A 19,680-nucleotide genomic window follows, 5' to 3' on the forward strand; every position below is an offset into this window, starting at 1 on the left:
GGCGAAGGCAGAAGAAGTAGACAAAGAAGAAGTAACTACATTTCTTGCGAGGCGGAGGCGCAACGATGATGCCAGCCGGACCGGGCACGATCGAGTTACGAGTTTCGAATGTCCGCAGTAGTCGTGAGCGGCTCTAGAGTTTCGCGCTCGAATTTCGTAAAAAACGCGATTTCGAGACGCGGATTCGAGAGCTCGATAGATAACTCGGCGTGCTGCGCCGCCGACTTTTGCCCTTTCTCCGATCGGCGCCTCGCCGGCCCTCCTCCTCCTCCTCCCCGCGCCGCGAAATCCGATAGAGAAGAGAAGCCCTCGTGAAAAAAAAATCCGTGGAAAAAAGACGGAAGCATCGTAAAAGTTTCACTTTCTCCTTAACAATTTTAACAGCTCGAAAGCAACGCGTCGACACGTTGTTAATTGTTTTTAATCTTTCGATCGCTTGTCGTTCCGAATACTCTCGTTTTTCCGATGAACGGAAATCAAATTCGCGGTCCAATAATTAGCGTGGCATAAATGTAATACAATATATGTAATATTAATGTAATTCGTATGGAACAAATGTAAATCCCACAGTAATCTCGCAGAAAGATGCAGGAGACTTGTGCAACCTGCGACAAGTCGCTCAAAAAGTTAACCAAAGGGAATCGACATCATCGATCCGAATTCTGGCAACTTTTCTCGCGAACTGATAAGAACGCTTTTCGTTCGTCGAACGCACAGCAGGAATTTGTCACTTGCTGGCCGAGAACGAGCGTTTTCCAGCGCGCTGCTTTGCAAGCCGTTCGATAGTGGTTTCCCTGTCGCGGCGGCGGACTCTCGTACCGAATGTGGAGTAACAGAGCCGAGGGTAAAAAAAAAGGAGAATAGAAGAGAGGTGAGGAGAGGGCTGCGGGAAGACGAGGGGGCAAAGCGAAGAAACCGAGGTAAGAGGTTTCGTTGAAGCACGCGGTAGAGGGGCACTCTGAAAATTGGGAACTGGTGGGGGTGATGGAGACCAGCCGCATAATGACAGGGTGCCTCGCGCCAAGGTCCCGCTAACGAACCGGCCCACGGGACCAAAAGGGTCCAGGCTAGGAGACGACACTGTATTATTTTACCATTTCGGGGGTCGGGGGCATCATCAGAAATCATCGCCGAATCCATATAATCAGTAGACGGTTACGTGCAGCCATGATTTTAAGAGCTGAAGGAAAGGGACCGGGAGGGGTAAAAAGGACGGAGGGAGAGAGGACGAGGGCCTAATAAGGCGAACGGTGGTAGGTACATCGGTATTTTCGTCCTCAGCCTCGTCCTCGTCTCTCGGCTCGGCTTGGCTCGTCTCGAAAATCCTCCCGGACTTTTCAGTCCTTGATACGAGCTTATAGTACTTGCCCGCTAATGACACGGGCCCGATAAAAACTGAACTCCTTCCACCTTCTGGCCTCCCTCGGCGGCCCGGGCAGCTTCTATCTTGACGCGTTGCACGAAAGGCAGACCTTAAAACGCTCCGATGAGGTCGCAAATGCTCCCGAAAACGATTCAGGGAAGACGCGAAATTCCAGGTGGAAGGAGGAACGACACGCACCGCACTTTAGCGCTTCGTGCTAGCGACCTTCGATTCCGTGGACAATTGTCCGATTTATCTAATTAATGCATAGAAATTGTCTTCTATGTTTCTTCGTGGAATTCTGGAGACGACGCGGATTTGTAACTTCCGATCGACTGTTTCTTTTCGGATCGACAGGGCCAGTTGATGCGCGAATCATTTCATAGATTGCCACGTACTGATCGATATTCATACGTGATTAGGTTATCGAAGTGAACGTGTTTGTTACTTCCTTCGTGTGCAAGGAGATTCAGGAAGAAGATCGTAGAGGAAAGATGTGTCTTGTTCGTTCTTTAGAGCAAAGTCGTAAGAATGTTCGCAAGAGTGAGCAAATTCTCCCCAATTGACGCTCAGGTTGTGCACGAAAGTGGACAATTTGGGGAGAGGAGATGCGATTATTTGAGCCTTGCATTTCGACCTTCCATATCTGCTCATCTCGAAGTATTTTTTCGTATCGTTTGCATCTTTTAAAATACTTTCTTCGAGAGAATAATATAGCTTTCTAGACAATTCTTTTTTTTTCATAACGATATTTAATTACAATAAAGTCCCAAAGGAATTCACGCTCAGATTGTGCACGAAAATGAACAGTTTGGGAGTAGGAGATACGATTATTCTAGTCTCGCGGCTTATTTTTATAGTTACCGATTGCCAACAACTATGAGAGCGAGTCGCAAGGTTTTGTTTTACTATACTTGGATTTTACGCCAGTTTTGTTACAATGTATCGATTCGATCATTTTCTATAAATAAATCTCTATAATTTCAACAGCTTTGAAATAAACAATGCGAAACTCGTCATTTCCATCATAACAAAGCGTCAGGATTTATTGTTCATCATTCCCATTGTTTGATCCTTTGATGCACAATCTAATTTCCTGACATAAAAATGTTCTTATCATTTCAGAAAACCCTGATTTACAAGGAGTTGACCCTTTGCACTCGAGTGGCGACTCCATTAAAAAAAAAACGCCATTAAAAATCATCGCATCACGTTTCAAAATAATTTTATCAACCAAATTTGTTTATATTTAAAGAATCGTTAAACGCGCGACTGTCGCATGAATCGCAAAATTCAATTTCACGCGTATCAAATGCACAATAAAATGCACATTGTGAAAAATGTGAATACCGTGGTTCGAAAAATACTGAATTAAATTTCCCGTTAATTCGGCATCGAGTTTAAAGAGTTAATTACTCGATTTTCACCAATTTCACCGCATTTTACAGCCATTCTCGCGGAATCCGTTTTCACATTCTTCGAGGTCCATGTTTTTTAAGAATCGCTCGTTTCACGACGATCCGCGCAAAATTTCTCTTCGCGCCGATCGTTCTGCGGCCGATCCTTGCGAAATCGGTTTTCACGTCGCCACCTCGGTCCCGCTTTATTCCGAAGAACGGCTTTTTACAATTCGAACGGCTGCGGGAATCGATTCTTTAATGCGTACCGATATACATACACCCCTGCTTTCGCACGGGGAACGGGAGCGGGAAACTCGAAGAGAGACACTTCTCACTTCGTTAAACTTCGCGGCAACTTCGTTCCCAACGACAGACGCTCGTTAGTTTCAATTTGCATCGGAAGACTCGCGGAAACGTTCTCCCCAGAATTTATCGCGAAAGCGTTAAAACGATTATTCCCGTGAACGCGAGACCGTGTGTGTGCGTGTATGTATGTATATATGTATGTATGCAAGAGCGAGGACACTCGTGTGCGTGTACGTCTAGACAGAGAAAAACTGCCGCAAAAGTTAATGCCTGACTCCACTGTTGGCGCACATACACACGCACAAACACACACACACACACGCGCGCGCGCGTAAACGGGAAAGCGCCGAGAAACGTCGAGGCTGAGGCAATAAAGAGCAATATGCGAGTATACCGTGAAAGTTAATCGATAAAGATCTAAATGAAAGTTGTTGGTGGATATAAAACGCCTCTCGTACGTAGTGAGCCCACTTTGCGTAGGTACGACCGGTTTGTTACAAATCGAGAAAAAGAGCCGGCGCGCGTCGATCGATAACTCGAATCTTCGTAAAAGCCGGCCGGAGAAAAATCCTGCCGCGGCCAATAAAAACCTCGGGATAACGCGTTTCCCCGAGTGCGGCGCGCGGTCTCTCCTCGGGAACGGGAAACGGGCACCGTTTCTCCCGAAACGGGAGAGAGAAAGAGAGAAAGAGAGAGAGGGAGGGGGGGGGGGATGAGAAGAAGCGACAAATCATCCGAAAATCCGGCGGGATTACAGGGAAAGGCGAAGATCCGATACGTAAGCGGTATCGACACCGCGACACGCGTTATCCCGATAATTAGGGGCTTTCTCTGGCCCGTGGTATCGATGTTGGAGCCCCCCGAACTGGTTCCAAAATTCCATAGACCGTGTCAGCGGATCGACCGTCAGATAACCGACTGTCCGGGGCTGGCTCCTCTCGCTTGTCCTTTTCTAATCTATCCACGACGGAGGACACCGGCGCTATTTATTTCCCGTCAAACTCGATACATTTTCCCGAAATCACCCACGGAACTGGCTGCTTCCTTATCGGAACAGAAACACGAGCTGGCGAGGCCTTTCGTGCCGGAAGAGTTATGGGAATATCGAGGAAAGTACAAAGGAAAGCGGCGAGGAGAGCCCCACGGTCTCCAGGAATTCGGAATAAGGCCTACTAATCTACGTTCGAAGTGCGAAGAAAGTTTGCCGTTCACGGACGGCCGCGCAACACACACGCTCGCTTCGCATAATCCGCGCGAACATCTATCTTTGCGCATCTTTCTCGCGTGCAGCCTTTCCCCGCGAACCGATATGCATGCGAACGCTTCCTAGTCCGCGGGAAGAATTGTCGTTCTTGTGCGTTACGTAAAAAATAGTTTCTCATTCGGAAGCCACGAGACGAAAAATGTCACGATTTCGCACGGATAATTCGAGTTGAAATCGACTTGAATTATCCGGGTGAAATCGCGGCATTTTTCATGTCGCGACTTTCAATTTTGCGAAATGATCTCGCGATTCTGTTTTTAACATAAACTACCCTGTCTTGAAGCAGACGCTTTCACCTTCGATTCAAGGTAATTATCATTTTAAGAAAATCCCGCGGATATATAGCTTGAAATTTTTTAATGATAATTAGCTTGAATCGAAGATGGAAGTGTCTCCTTTAAGATAGGGTAGTTTAGGTTAAGAAAAGAATCGCGAGATCATTTTGCAAAATTGAAAGTCGCGAGATGAAAAATATCTCGATTTCACACGGATAATTCAAGTCAATTTTAAGTTGAATTATCTCGGTATGAAATCGGGACATTTTTCATCTCACGACTTTCTTTTTTTAACCTGAACTACCCTATCTTGAAGCAGACACTTTCACCTTCGATTCAAGGTAATTATCAGTTTTAAAAAATCCCGCGGATATAAAGCTTGAAATTTTTTAATGATAATTAGCTCGAATCGAAGATGGAAGTGTCTCCTTTAAGATAGGGTAGTTTAGGTCTAAAAAAGAAATCGCGACATCATTTTGCGACATTGAAAAAACTCACCCCCTAAGATCTGTACAAAGATGATTCATTTTGCATCGTGCAAATGAAAAATTGTTTCACCAAAACTGTAAAAAACCTAAGTCGCGAACCTTTCAGTCGTTTTAACAAATTGTAAATAGTAGAAAAATATTCTCAGATACTTCCTTCTTTCTTTCGCAGTTTTATATGTACATTCGGCCCAGGTATTTTCGCGCGTCGTTTTTACAAATACCAGGCGCGTCTTTTACATAATGTAGCAATAATTGCGGTTGCCGTGTGTTATATTTGCCGGCCGATAAAGAGCAACGCGCGCCATTGCCGATTGATTATTTTTCACTCGGGCGATAATAGCAATCGTTATGGGGATAATAATAACATGTGGACATAATTGCACGGTCGTTTGGATTAGCTATTAATTACTTCCACCGGTATATTTCATGGGAGAGGTGTCATTTATGACTGCCTCGGTGGTGCGTGGACCCTGTGAGAAGAACAACTTGATATCGCCCCTGGCACGATCGGTCGAGACTTCAATCTCGGCTCTTTTAAAATTCCACGTACGCGCATACGCGGTGCACACACACACGTGTACACCACTTTATAAATCACGGGACAATTCGATTTCATAGATGGCAGATCATTTCGTGGATTATTTATGGGTATGACCCGTAACTGTCGCTGCATCTCCATTTTTTTAATGGCCGGGACTGTACACGATTTTATTGCGTTCCTGAATACCAACTACTGTCTCGCGGATAAGGCGGATCCTCCGGCTCGTTCGACGCGAGATAACGCGGTGAATCCTCCGATGAGCACGGAGCATAATTGCAAAACTTTATTGGATTTCACTGTTCGCACTTCGGTAAATTCCCAAACGGAGCAACAGCTTCATCTTTTCGGCGATCGTTCCGTGTCGACCTAATGTTCCTAATTGCACAATGCACCATGCGTTGCGCAAATATTATCACGTGGTTTGCGTAGATTCTCAAACAAAAAATTCGATCTGCAGCTCGAAGATCGCAGATTTTTCCAAGTACTTCTAGTTCAAACTCAGCAATTAACATACCGATTAAAAAGTACTCGAATACCGAATTTGTTTTCATTGCAGAGATTAATCACGGATTTCAATTATCGCGGAGGAAAGGAGTATGTAGTAACATCTGCTGGTTGCAGAAACGAAACAATGTGTCTGCGAGTTCGATGCTCCGTTGGTAAGGCAGAGGTCGACTCTGTAGAAAATGCTGTGATACGATTATCTTTTGGTAACACTGTTTTAGCTTTCTCAGGCACTTATTTGTCTATGTTGCAGTCAGATGGAATTCGCTGACCGACCGTTCCATTTTCGTAGAGTTCGCTATTTTGTACAGAATCGGTAATTCAAATCCTGAGACGGTAAAATGCATTGCATGCAATGTCTCTAGAGATCTAGAGAATTACCATGTAGTGTTGCCAAAATCAATTTATTTATTTTATTTAATTCATCCCTAGATTTTAGTTCCTAATTTATTCCTTTCCTGCCCCAATCCCTGTTCTTTTCTCTTTCTAGGAAAATTGTTCAGCCAATTATATCCAATCTAACTAAATAATGCGCATACATATCAGAATTCATCTCCCATTTATCCTATTTTATCTCTACAGCTATCTACACGTCTTTATACCTAAATAAACAACCTGATAAATACAATTACACAACAAATATCTTTAGATCCAATATGAAATCTATGAAGCATAAGTGAAAAGATTTCTTTATTATTAATCATAAAATACATTAAAGTTTGCTTAAATAGAAAATTGTATCCGATCCTAAATACTACGGTTTTAAAGCAATAATAGGCCACAACTGTGGCTTCGCTTTGTCCTTATGTCTGTCTACGGTAGTCTGTAGGGCAGTTTCCATGGCTAAAATTGTAGGGCTGGCATCGCCATACAATAATTTTGCATTGGTGTTTCTTGCTTGCACCCAGGCAGCACCTCCCTGAATGCAATCATCCTTGTTTCTCTCTTCTTTCTCAGCAGATTCAGCTTCACGTTTCTTCTTCAATTCGATCTTATGCCTTATACTCTGCTCCAAAAAATTCATCATGTCCTCGTTCACTTGGAACTCTAAGTTCTCATTATCTTCTGTGAACTTTGTCTCTTCGTCGTCCTCTTCCACGTCATGATTCTTATAATTTTGCACCTTTTGCGAATAGTTCGACTGTTGTGAAACATTCTGGGCTGCCAACGATCTCAACTTATCTCTCAGTGCCTGATTCTCATATTCTAGAGCGAAACAACGAGTCCTCCACCAAATTACGTTGTGTCTAAAAACAATCGTACGTTCTCCTACATGGAAAATTGTTCCCCCAGGCAGAATGTGACAAATTTAGGAAAGATACGTGACTCACCTATTCTGCCATTCTTGGGCCGTTGTATAGTTTTCCCAAAAAGAATTGGCGTGCATCGTGTCGGACGTTAATCTTTCTTTCATAACAAATGTATCCGTGTACTCCGACGCAATCCTTCGATGTTTCGCAGACCTAACCTCAAATTTGACCTGTTCAGAGCGTCGCTTTTTCAAAGTCCGTTTCTTTCTTCGACCTCTATTACGTTTTACAGCGGAGAATTCCATACCTTGCTGCTTCACCGTCCACAGGAAATCATTTATATCAACATAAGCATATTTGTTTACACTTTCGTTTTCAATTTAACTGAACCAAAAGCGCGAAACCAACAGCAATTAACGAAATTTAAATGTGACACCGCACAAACGTAGCTGCGCATGATCTATCGCGCATGCGCAATGGAAATTTTGCTTGCGCATAGTTTTCGTAAGTTTGCATTTCGAATCCGTTTCACCGAGACACGCCGGTCAAAAGAATAATGCGTGGGCATCGCAGATTAAACAGATGATTTTTATTAGAAATATACAGCGGTGCCTTGTCGTTATTATACACATGTGGGGGAAAAAAAACACATCGAACGTAAGTGAAAAAAACGATACGATCTGGTAAACCGAAAATACGGTGATAACTGTCCCCGTATATTCTCTCTCAAGTCCAACGTGCATCGAAAAATGAATTTGTACGAAACTACCTTCTTATCCGCTAAATATGCGCGTCTATAATCTCTTTGTAATTACAATGAATTTCATAAATATCTCAAAATTCAACGCTACTAACAGTAATCCTCGCTGCAACTTTGTGAAATCATCGCTAAACCGGTCACGTCCCGCGATCGTGACGTTATCGCTTCGATTGAAAACAAATCGAACAATACGCAATACATGTGATATCATTATAAAATATGCATATTTCGTATAAAGCGTCGATCGTAAGTGACAATGTTTATAGAGAGCCGGAATACGATTCATTGCACTGTTCCAGCGAACTAAAACGGCCGAGTCAGTTCGTCGCGAAAGCAGAACTACAAATGTCCCTTAAAAGTGTAGCTCTTTTAAAATTGACTGTGGTGCACAACACGGTTCGCGAATCATAATGAACGATCTGTCCAGGTCTCACATATACGACATATGTAACCCCCGTTCGAAGGACACCTCGTTCTCGCCCAACCTGACGTTCTCACACTCCATGCTGTCGCTCCTCGAATTAGTATCATCAACCCAGTCTACCTTCTCGCTATTAGCAGAAGAAGCTGCAACTTCCTCTGCGTCATCAGCCGTCACTTTGTTCAAACGTTCGATCCCAATTATTGAACGAATACTGTCGGGTAGCTTGTCCGCCACCGACATTAGCTGACAATAAATACCCTCTGCCTCCAATAACGTTGACGACAAATCGATGTGAAGGGAGAGGTTATTTATGTGCTATAAATCACATCGCAATTAATTATTTCTTCACGCTTTCTCTCGTTCTCTTACTTACCTTCAATATGTCCGTGAACCCGTAATTATTCTCCATAAGCACGTGCTTCTCCCTGTCCAGTATGGCCGTACATACGAGCAAATGGAAACTCTTGCAGGGTATATCGGTCCACAACACTTCCCACAATTTCATGATGTCGACGGTGTCGAATTCCCGCTTGAAAAGGACTAGGAGCCATCGGAAACAGAAGAACATATTCCCCGAGTCGTGCTTGCACAAATAACTTGCGAACTCCAGATCTATGGTGCTCAATAAATTGTACAATTGGCACAGTTGCGATTTCATGCCGGCTTGGTCCATTTCGAAGTTCGTGCTCTGTTTCACGCATAATGGTTTCCTATGTAAATGTCCGTTGCGAATGTTACCCTTAAAGATAGACGTACCACTTTCTCCATGAACCCGACGAAACACCAAAACGCGTCTACCTCGCTGTCCATTAAGAACAAAATCGGACTGAGAAGATCACTCATGCCTTGAACATACCCTAAATCGAAATTGTACATCGCGTACGTCATTAGAATGTCGTACAACTGTGCTAAATGAGGATTGTTGTCGCCCGCGTAATAAGGATGCGTTCTGTCTGTCCTATTAACGTCCTTTCCTAAAATTCGTTAATTACGATTACGGCGATTCAGTTAATACGTTGACCATCGACTAGGCAACCAGAAGAATTCGATTGCCATTACCTATCAAGCTCTTTCGATCTCGATAACCGGAGAAGTTCTTCTCCTGAACGGCGGTCATGGATTTCCATTGCAATTTCATCATAAAGTATTCGTCATCTTTTTTCTTTTTCAGTTCGCGTCTCTGACTATGCGTGTACTCCCACGGATAATAGTTCAACAAAAACTTCCATACTTCGAGTCGCAAAGACGGTACGATACCCTGCAAATTTCTTTCTACATTCCCGGACTAGATCCGCAATTCCTTACCGGAATTTTGTGTCAGCGGAAATGAAACTCGTATTTAAATCATGTCTACAAACCCCGCGGAAAACCACTTCTTTTACTTGTTGAGGATTTAAGATTCTTCCATGTGAGTCCTGATACCTGTTCCACTGATCCTGCGTCAGTGGCGTACCTATTGCAATCATATTAGTTTTAATATGTTCCATTGAACATGATTTGCGGATAGGTCTATTCCTGTTATACCTCGTAGACATGTTGGTCTCTGTGGTAAAATGATTCCCAATCTTTGTACCCCGATTACTTCGTACTCCTCTCCAGAGTCTATAGACACCGGTGGATGGGTTACTTCAATGGATAAAGAATTATTTAGTATATCGGCAACGGCCTCTTCGACCGGGCGTTTAGCTGCTTCTTTGTGCACTATTAATTAGAGTCGAGCTTACAGTATCATAAGCGAAAAATAATGTACAAGTCACTATACTCTGTTTTGGTACACTTACACCAGATATCAGCTATTTTACTAAACATTTCCATCGTTGCCTCGTACGGATGGTCTTGCCAATTTTTTACAAATTTCCAAACGTAATCTGCGGTGTTCTCTTGAATTATATCTAACTCGGCGAATGATCTAGTCAGTACATTTTGTACTTCGTCTACTACAAGGTACATGTTTCTATTCACACGAGACCTTACAAACTTAATGAACCCCCTCAAAGAATTTACAAAACTGTCTGCATTGGATAGTTGGAAAAAGGCGACGTATACAGTGTCATCCTTTTGCTTGAATATGAGCTGCTGGCCCCTGGAGTGTATACAAAAGGAGCATAAATTTGAGAATAAAATTCTGACTGTCCTATTGTTTCCCTGGGAATCTGGTCCCTCCGACGAAGTTCGAGTACGTCTAGTATGAGTGTTTACCAGAGACCATTCCGAATCTTGATCTTGCTTCTCGGAAACCACAGAATCCACTATAGATTTCCATTCTATGCACCTTCCGAAACTCTGTAAATTCAAAAGGAGATTCCACGAACCGCCAACAGAAATATATGATACCGTAACTCACAGACTGCGCTTACATATTCAACGATATTCAACGTGCCCAAGCTGTGAACTTCATCCTCCTTTGTGTTCGCTTTCCTCAAAACTACTCCAGCATGAATACATAAATCCTACGATAATTAATAATCGAATTAATCGACTGATACAGCGACGACTCCTACATCATATCAGCTGAATGGACGCCAGAGTCCAGTACACAGGTATGAAAATAACAGAAACATAACCTCGACGGAGTCATCAAGCGAATGGTACAAAATCAATTTATCCAATCGTACGATGACAGTGCCATGCGACTAATTAGAAGACAAAAGCGGATAACACTTAATCGTTTGCAGAACGGTATAAGAATCGACGAGCGTTTCTGTTGACAAACCATACGAATCGCATGTGGATAGGTGTGCATCATTCGAAAAATCAAACAAAGCAAGGTCCACCGAGTCGGATAATTTATATATTGTAAAATAGGCGTGATTACCTTGCCCTGCTCCGTGGACTCAAACATTTCAGACATATTGGTTCTGCGTAAATTAGCAGGCTGATCGAATTACGGCTGACTTCGACGCATCCCTTCTACTGTACTGCAAGTACTACTTCGTACTCTCTTGCTCCGCTCTATTGTCCGTTGACTCACTCGTGGCTATCATGCAACTGCGTTCTCCCGCTTACCAGTCACGTTGTCACTTTTTCCCGTTTATTTTAGTCGTGCTAATTAACCGAGGTGTTACTCAGCTAATTTAGGTGAATATTCAATGAGCCTTTCAAGCATTAACCATCCCACGACACTGTCAGTTCTCTAGAGGCAACCGACCATCGACACTCGATACTCAACGGACGTGAAGCACGTATCTACAGTGGGCATCGAATTCGTGGCAATCACTACATATTTACAGAAAGATAATATCAGCCTGAGGGGGGGAGGGGATCCGGTGTAATACATTAATAATTAAATTATCATGAAATTTTGTCTATTTTCATGCAAACAATCGAGTTCATTGACAGCTTTTAGGGTAGTTTCATGATGTTAGGGTGTATCCACCCCTATGAGAGATACAAAAAGTGAGAGGTATATGACAATTCTTGTTAACGTTTTCGGTGGGTGCTTGTTACATAATTTATATTTTACGTTATAATCTTAATCTAATCTCTAATAATTCTTTTTATCGCTTGTTTTAAAGAATTGTCGGTGCAAATATGAATATCGTGCTGATCCGAATGGGCCATTTAAGCACAAGCGGTCCAGTTGCACGATGCAATGCGTCCATTTCCTAATTTTATGAATTTCTGCGCGTGTTGGCGGTGTTTTCTGAAACTATGACAACCTAGAATTCCGCGATTAGTTCAACGAGCAAGTCCGAAGTATGTGAATAGGCGCTGGATTACCTTGAGAACACCTGCAAAATAGGTATCTTTAATGCATGACTGTGTCGTAGAAATCTTTTCAATCACTGATAAATAACACCGATTCGATACACGTCTGGATTAAGACAACCGGTGTCAATGTACACGTATATTGTACATATTATCTTTAATTCGACCGAATGCTTGATCGTTACAGCGGTTAGCATGGAGGGGTGGATCTGCTCTTGGAATTGAACGATTGCCCAAGCAGGTCGTGCGTGTCGTCGCATGTGGAAACGAATGCAGTTTGATATTACCGTCTTCGAAATTCCGACACCGTATTACACGCTGTTAACGCGTTCGCCGCTGCATCGATCGTTAATAAGCGACACAATTCTCTGTGCAAGTTCAAAAATCAATTTCTATCGATCTGATCAATTACAACCCGTTGAATAAATTATTGATCGTTCAACTCGCGATCCTCTTGAATTTGTAGCATTTTCGTTTCAAGATTTAAGCTTAGAATAAAGTAGGTCGTTGAGTTCGTCTATCATAAAGTCCAAAATATATATCAACATCTCAAAAATCGAGATGACCCAACGTGCTTATAAAAAAGATCTTTCTGAAATTTGCTAAATTAAAGATGGAAAACTGTATACTTATATCAACTATATATTTATAGTTTGAGTCAACTTTTAGCCAACTATATTTTAGTCGATATATTATTATATCAACTTAACTAATACTTATATCATAGTTACATCAACTTATGTCAGATAAATCTAATTAACTAAATTAATTAATCCGGGCATCTGTTTTAATTATCTGTATTATAATATATATTCAACATTAATTGAAAGCTGTTAACGTATTAGTTGATTGAAAAGTTCTCAGAGCAAACTGATTCCACTTGGAACAATTGAATCGATTCTCTAAAACGCCAAATATTTTGAATTTTGACATTCAGCCCACTGTGCGGCATGTCGAGCTTTCATGCCAACGTACCACAGGGTTATCAAGGTCATCGAAGTTGCCGGAACACAGATCCAAAGGAGCTGTACATCATCTAGGCATTTTGCCTATTATACTTTCATATCAGATGAATTATTTCACAGCGCGGACTTTGTTACACACGATCCGAGATTCGATGATGCAGAAACATTATTATTCCATCGAGTTCGCGTGCACCGAAACAATAGTGCGTTAGTCACTTTATCGTATCGCTGTTGCTGATGCACACTTCGATGATCTTATGCACCGCGATTATGGCACGCTCCTCCCGGCCATTATTATAATTGTAATTTGAAGCACGACGATTACCGGCTGGCATCCTCGTACTAATCTGAATAGAGATACACGTTTTCGTCTCGGCCAGTTCCGACGCCCGGTCCCTCCCGTTTCATTGTATCTGCCAAAGGAAGGGGGGAGGGATGACTTTCGCGATGCAGAAAGCCGAGTGCAGCTGCACCGAGATCCATCCGCAAGCTGCACGGACAACGCACCGCGTAATCAGGCCGTCACGATAGACGCGAAATCATGACACACGATCGTGCCGGGATCGTCATCGGAATCGCCGGAAAAATCCAGTGACAACGATTGTTCCGGGATCCTCTTTTGCGACGTCGATACCACGATCGTATGCAAATAATCGCGCGGAAGCGTCGAATTCAAAAGAAACACAATAAAAAACGCAAAGGTTAATCGATGGACGGAAAACGGAGCGATAAGTAAAGGATATTCGTAAATCTCTGCGCGAACGATAAAAACTTGTTTTCACGTCGCTCGGGGAAACATAAACGTCATTGTACGACTTTGAATATAAACAGGCCATAAACAATAATAGCAAGGAGCGCGTTGTCAGCGCGCGCGATTAGATGACCGCGCATGAAATTATTGAAATTTTTGTAATAAGTGATTGCGAAGCGACGCAAGAAGAATTTCATAATATTGTTACTACTAACACTTTATTTACCACAGATGCCTATTAACGACAAATCTGCCGAGTCTTAAATGCAACTAACACGTGTTGCTTCACAACAATAATTTAATCTTTAACCCCTTGACGTACCATTTCTTTCGCAGTTGCTGCGATTAGAAATTTCTCGATTGCGATAATTTCTTAGAAGTAAAAGAAAATTTATGCTTATTGTGTGTTTTTTACATGAATGGTTAAATATTTGTGACAAGAGATTAGAATTTGATCCTAATTTTAAAGAACAGAATAACATCTATACTTAAGAAAATATACAAAGGAAATTGATGATTATTGTGTGCCGAAATTTACTTGAATACTTTAAATATTAATGACAAGAGATTAGAATTTGATTTCAATTTTAAAGGACAGAATAACATCTATACTCAATAAATTATTACTACAAATTTTCATGACGACTCGGACTCGTCGAAGTACGGCAAGGGGTTAATTATAATTTACGGTTAAATTAAGAACTTCATTGAATCACATTTTCCATGAAAAAGTCTTTATAATTCCAGCAATTTTAAAACAAAGAATGTGAACCCGTTTCTGAGATAAAAAATCGATAATTTCCATTTAAATAACAATATCTCAGAAGAACATATTACATTATATTAATTAAATAAATTCGACTGATTATGAATGAAATTATTGTAGTTTCTGAACAGTTTCCCTTCGATTTTCAAAGAACTATCGTAAAACAGCTGGTAGATAAAGTGTTAAAACCAACCCCATTCCTTCTTATTTAATTTCCGTCCGTTACAATCGTCTTATGCCATGTTTATGTTGCATAAAGAGCGTCGGTCCGGCGACAGGTAACAGTATAAAAGGCTTAATGAAAACCTGGTGTGACTCACGCAGCGAAACCTAAACATCGGCCGAGTGAAATCGGGTGATCGCGGCCGCTAAAAAATCGGAAGCGCGCGCGAGAACAATCGCGAACCGTTTCGCGAACCGAAACGCGTTCGCTCCGAATTACATATTTTATTCGAGCAAACACGCCGTCTATTCGATCGCATCTCGTTAGAACGCGATTCATTCGGCGCGATTTGAAGGACTCGCGGGAACCAGTTCGCGACTCTGTTTCAGAGCAAACGAAGAGACGATGCTCGGCTGAATAGGAATCTCGTACATTGGTCGCGCATGCAAACAGATATCAGGGACACGTGTGCGCCTGACTCAGAGGAGGATGGAACAAGTTCTTTGAAAATTACCGTCGAGATTATAGCGCGCGTGCATTCCATTGATTTTTCAGCGAGCCAAGTGGGAAAGCGGCTGCGAGAGAAAACCGGGCTCGGATAATCCCCGGCTCGAGGCACGATACTATTCCGTCGATTGTTTCCTCCCTGATTTTCCACGCGATTGTCGCGCGCGCGAAAGCCTCCCAGAAATCCGCTTCAAGTTCGCGGCAGAAGATCGCGCCGCTATTCTTACCCTAAGCGAGAACACGCGTGCACGGCATTTCAGCGATCGTTTTAGACAGTCGACGCTCTCGAAATAGATCGCCGTGGCAGACGGGCTGATTACGCAAAAATTGGCCCGCGACTCGGCCCTCTGTCTTTCCCCCCTCTCCTTCTCTCTCTCTCTCTCTTTCTCTTTCTGTCTCGAGACAGCTACATCCCCGGTTTCGTCGGTTTTACCGAACCGTTTCCGTACACAAACGGAGTCGACGTAAATACGGGTCGATAGTCGCCGACCGTCACGTGCCAGTTCTGCGCGCGAACCCGAACGTTTTTTAATCAAATTTGCAACTTGCAGGTCGGATCAGCGTAAGTACGATGTTAATGGCGCATGTCGACGGCGTATAACGTCTGCCACGGTGACAGTCGGCATAAGAGAACGCGGCGGACGACGCCGGAAGAAAATGCGTTCATTCGAGCCGAACTCTTCGATCGTTTTGGTAACGATGGAACCAGGGACCTGGTTCCAGTCCAGCTCGATTAGGCGAATTCTGTATTATAGTTTCGACGGTGTCAGCCGCTTTCTCGCATCCTTTTTGACGAAATACTTGCGATAAATTTTACGCTTTGCACTCGAGGCGTCGACAATATTTACCGTACTGTAATTTCGAGCAATTGTTACGTTGCTAAGTCCGGTTTTTATTTAATAAACTGCTGACAAATTCTAGCGTGGGATGAGTAAGCGTTCAATTCATTATGTAAAAGCGAATAAAAATTGTGAAAGAAAAGAAATCTTCTTAGGTTTTGGAAAAAATGTCTAGAGAGTTTTGATGTTAAATATGTTTTCAAGGGTTGACCCTTGCGTGTGTGCAATCATGTTCGCGATATTTAAACCTTGGTTATTTCGAATATTTTATTCTTTTATTATTGTTTTTTTCGATTTGTTGCGCGAGGGGTTAATCGATCTAAAAGTGTATTTTTTGGGGGATCAGAAGCGGTTTCGCGATATTTTGTCAAGAATTATTCGAAAATTAATAGCGATGTGTAGAAATGGGTGTAGACAAGGGTTAAATAAACAAGATTTTAGCAAACATTAGGTTATTACGTTATTTTGTGTAGAGAAAATGTTGAAACGATTTTATTGAATCAGTTGTGCTTGACGCAAATGTTCAATGCATATTTTGCAGATAATAGGAGTTAATTATATGTTATTTAATTCTGAATTTGAATATTAAGAATTGGCCATTTTTTTGACATGATCTTTTTGACAACAGTATGCTAAAAGTATGCTTCGAATCATTTGTTATCTTATTTAACTAGTTTGGTGGACATACTTTTTGAAAAACTTCTCTTACACACGTATTAATATTATATAATAATAAATACACGTAGTAACATGTATTTGTTATTATATTTACTATTGCTTCTCTTATACACGTTACTTTCCTTTAGACCTTGATGACACGTACAAAGATCTCAATTAATCGATTTTAATTAATCAACCCATACAAAATCCCACACTAACAGTATTCCAAGGGAAAGAAGAAATATCGTTACTCGATTATTTTTCCCGATTCGCGGTGTAAAAATGCCTGAACACTGCACAACGCGTGCATCCTCAAAGAAGTGCATTCGTTAAAGAAAATTGACAACTGCTTGCATCGGGAAAGAAAAGGAAACCCGCATCTGCAGAGCTCAAAACGAGAGAAACTGGATAAATAATAGAATAACTGAATAAATAATAATATAGAATACGCGTGAAACGTATAAATTTTTACGATAAAAACGTATAACGTTTACGAAGAAAACGGCAGCAGTAAATCCGAAGCTCTGAAGAGTCGACAAAGGGATTTAAGAAAGGTCATAGGAAGATAATGGCCGCGCGCGTTGTGGCAATCTTGCAGATGAGTCTACAGATGTTGGACTGTACGGTTTCAGTCGACGATTGTGAGTCATTTAGACGGATTCTGCGGCAAGGCAGGCCGCCGTTGGAATTCTTCCGATACGCAACGCTGAACAAGCCGGCTGTCATTCGTTCGTTCGGAGACCTGGGTGCCCTCGTCGTCGCACGGGGGGACACGCGTTTCGTCGGACGGTGCAGCCCACGGCTGCTATCACAACAAAAATTCTAAATTCGGTCACGATGCAGGGCGAAGGGGGACGACCGTTGCTCCGAACTACGCAGAGAGCGACGGAAGCAAAGCGTGAAACTGCGCGCGTTCGGTTCCCGCGAACCTCTTGCAGCAAAAACTGCAGGCAATAAAATTGCATCCGAGGCGGTCTCGGCACGCCGAGCGCAACTACGCGGTTCCTGCCGTCGTAATTTCGTGTTGTTCCATGGAAAAACGCTGCAGCATACTTTCTTCGCCGGAGGATTACGATCGTGATTACTGATCTCGGATCGCGAGATCTACGGCGATAGATCCTCGGCGTTGCTCGCGATAAAGTTTGTTAACCCTTTGCACTGAGGTTTATTTCACAGTTACAGCGATTAGTTTATTTGTTATTAATAAAGTTCTACGCCGGGCAGAAAATTTAGGTTTATTATATTATATTATACTATAACATAAATTATTATATATAGTATAATATAATATAATAAAAATTATTATATATAATATTATATAATACAATATAAATTATTATATATAGTATAATATAATATAATATATAAATTATTATATATAGTATAATATAATATAATATAAATTATTATATATAATATTATATAATATAATATATAAATTATTATATATAGTATAATATAATATAATATAAATTATTATATATAGTATAATATAATATAATAAAAATTATTGTATATAATATAATATAATATAAATTATTACATATCATATGAACCTTAACTTCGACGTTCGAATATGAATGATAAATGAAATATTTAAACATCGATGATTTAATTTCGCAAATGATTTACACGTCGAAAACAAGGAATAAGGTTTTCTCGTTCGAGGCTTCGCCGTCGAGGTAATCGTCTTTGAATATTCAACGAGTTTGCGTACACGTAACTATGGTTTAGAAGAGTTCCGATAGATGGATAGAAGTCGTATGTCACTTATAAATAATGCTAATAATACCATTAGTATGGGCACGATGTGCTGTATGTACTCGTTTCTCATTTCTTTCACGGATTCAATTATTAATAGCAACATGATTGATCAAAGTCGATTTTCGCGACAACGAAAAGCCTGAGCCGGACAAACTTCATTCTTTATTTTGGCAGCTCGGCTCTTATTTACGTACCAAAAAAAGAAAGAAAGAAAAAAAAAACAAGAAAAACCGCCTTTTTATCATGTTTTCATGAATGATTCTCTTGATTACCGTATCAGATTCTATCTTGCTGCTACGTCGAATCTTGAAATTATTGATCATCATGGTCGCCGGTCGTGTCAGTCTCGTTTCCGAATTTCAGGAAAAGCTTATCAGTCGCGAAAGTAATTTACATAGTGATAATTTAAAAGAGGATCACTCGGAACGGCTTGGCGATATTGTTTTCACGGGCGATCCTTTCTCCTCGTTACAATTATCGTAACAATGGCATTGAAAAGCGGAGGGCTTAGCAGCAGAGATTAGCAAGCAGGGATTGGTGTCGCGGCTAACTAAATCCGAGGAGGTCCAGTGCGCGTGCACTCGAGTGCCGTTCAACTCGCGCGCCTCTCCCGACACCGTCGACTAATTCTACTTACGCCGGGCGAAATTATTTAATTCCCAACCGGACCAGGTTGACGTGCGGAACGTACGGAAATCGATGCGAAACAACGGACAGCGTGCTGCTGCTGCTGGCTGACGACCATGTCGGCCGCAAGTAGAAACAGCGAGTCATGGACGGACACGATAATCGGCCGTACTTGAAGCCACCAGGGCAGATCGATCCGAGACGTCGATTTTCGTCGGCTCCTGCGACGCGCATTCCGCGCGTCGGCTCGAAGAAAGCGCACCCTCCGAGGAGCCACCCTCGACACTCCACGCTGGTTTCTCGCGCACACGAAACTCGGTTGCCCTGATCGCAGCGCAATAAAAGTGACTTTCGC

At 42.0% G+C, this 19,680-nt stretch overlaps 2 protein-coding genes and 1 long non-coding RNA gene across 5 annotated transcripts; 1 reads left to right on the top strand and 2 right to left on the bottom strand.

The window, feature by feature from the left end:
* Positions 1-6,814: 6,814 nt before the first annotated feature.
* LOC117220651 (uncharacterized) lies at positions 6,815-7,836 on the bottom strand. 2 transcript variants are annotated; one of them, XM_033470835.2, is made up of 3 exons: positions 7,699-7,836; positions 7,473-7,621; positions 6,815-7,388 (listed from the first exon to the last, which is right to left on the bottom strand). In XM_033470835.2, exons 2-3 carry the CDS (start codon positions 7,553-7,555, stop codon positions 6,896-6,898), a joined length of 576 nt encoding a protein of 191 aa, XP_033326726.2. In that variant the 5' UTR covers positions 7,556-7,621; positions 7,699-7,836; the 3' UTR covers positions 6,815-6,895. The 2 variants fall into 2 exon arrangements, with proteins under 2 accessions (XP_033326726.2, XP_033326725.2); XM_033470834.2 differs by having other exon boundaries at positions 7,473-7,836.
* A 122-nt stretch (positions 7,837-7,958) lies between these two features.
* Tbc1d15-17 (TBC1 domain family member 15/17) lies at positions 7,959-11,732 on the bottom strand. Of its 2 annotated transcripts, none has more exons than XM_033470833.2 (9): positions 11,391-11,732; positions 10,933-11,025; positions 10,357-10,858; positions 10,100-10,201; positions 9,934-10,028; positions 9,635-9,833; positions 9,332-9,549; positions 8,949-9,263; positions 7,959-8,890 (listed from the first exon to the last, which is right to left on the bottom strand). In XM_033470833.2, exons 1-9 carry the CDS (start codon positions 11,424-11,426, stop codon positions 8,582-8,584), a joined length of 1,869 nt encoding a protein of 622 aa, XP_033326724.1. In that variant the 5' UTR covers positions 11,427-11,732; the 3' UTR covers positions 7,959-8,581. The 2 variants fall into 2 exon arrangements, with proteins under 2 accessions (XP_033326724.1, XP_033326723.1); XM_033470832.2 differs by having other exon boundaries at positions 10,100-10,276; positions 11,391-11,731.
* Positions 11,733-11,956: 224 nt separating this feature from the next.
* LOC117220652 (uncharacterized) lies at positions 11,957-16,719 on the top strand. The gene is made up of 2 exons (XR_004490320.2): positions 11,957-12,317; positions 12,471-16,719. It is a non-coding gene; the product is annotated as an uncharacterized LOC117220652 (long non-coding RNA).
* The last annotated feature ends 2,961 nt before the right edge of the window (positions 16,720-19,680 follow it).

This window comes from Megalopta genalis, chromosome 2 (assembly GCF_051020955.1).
Source record: "Megalopta genalis isolate 19385.01 chromosome 2, iyMegGena1_principal, whole genome shotgun sequence".
Classification (NCBI taxonomy): Eukaryota; Metazoa; Arthropoda; class Insecta; order Hymenoptera; family Halictidae; genus Megalopta; species Megalopta genalis.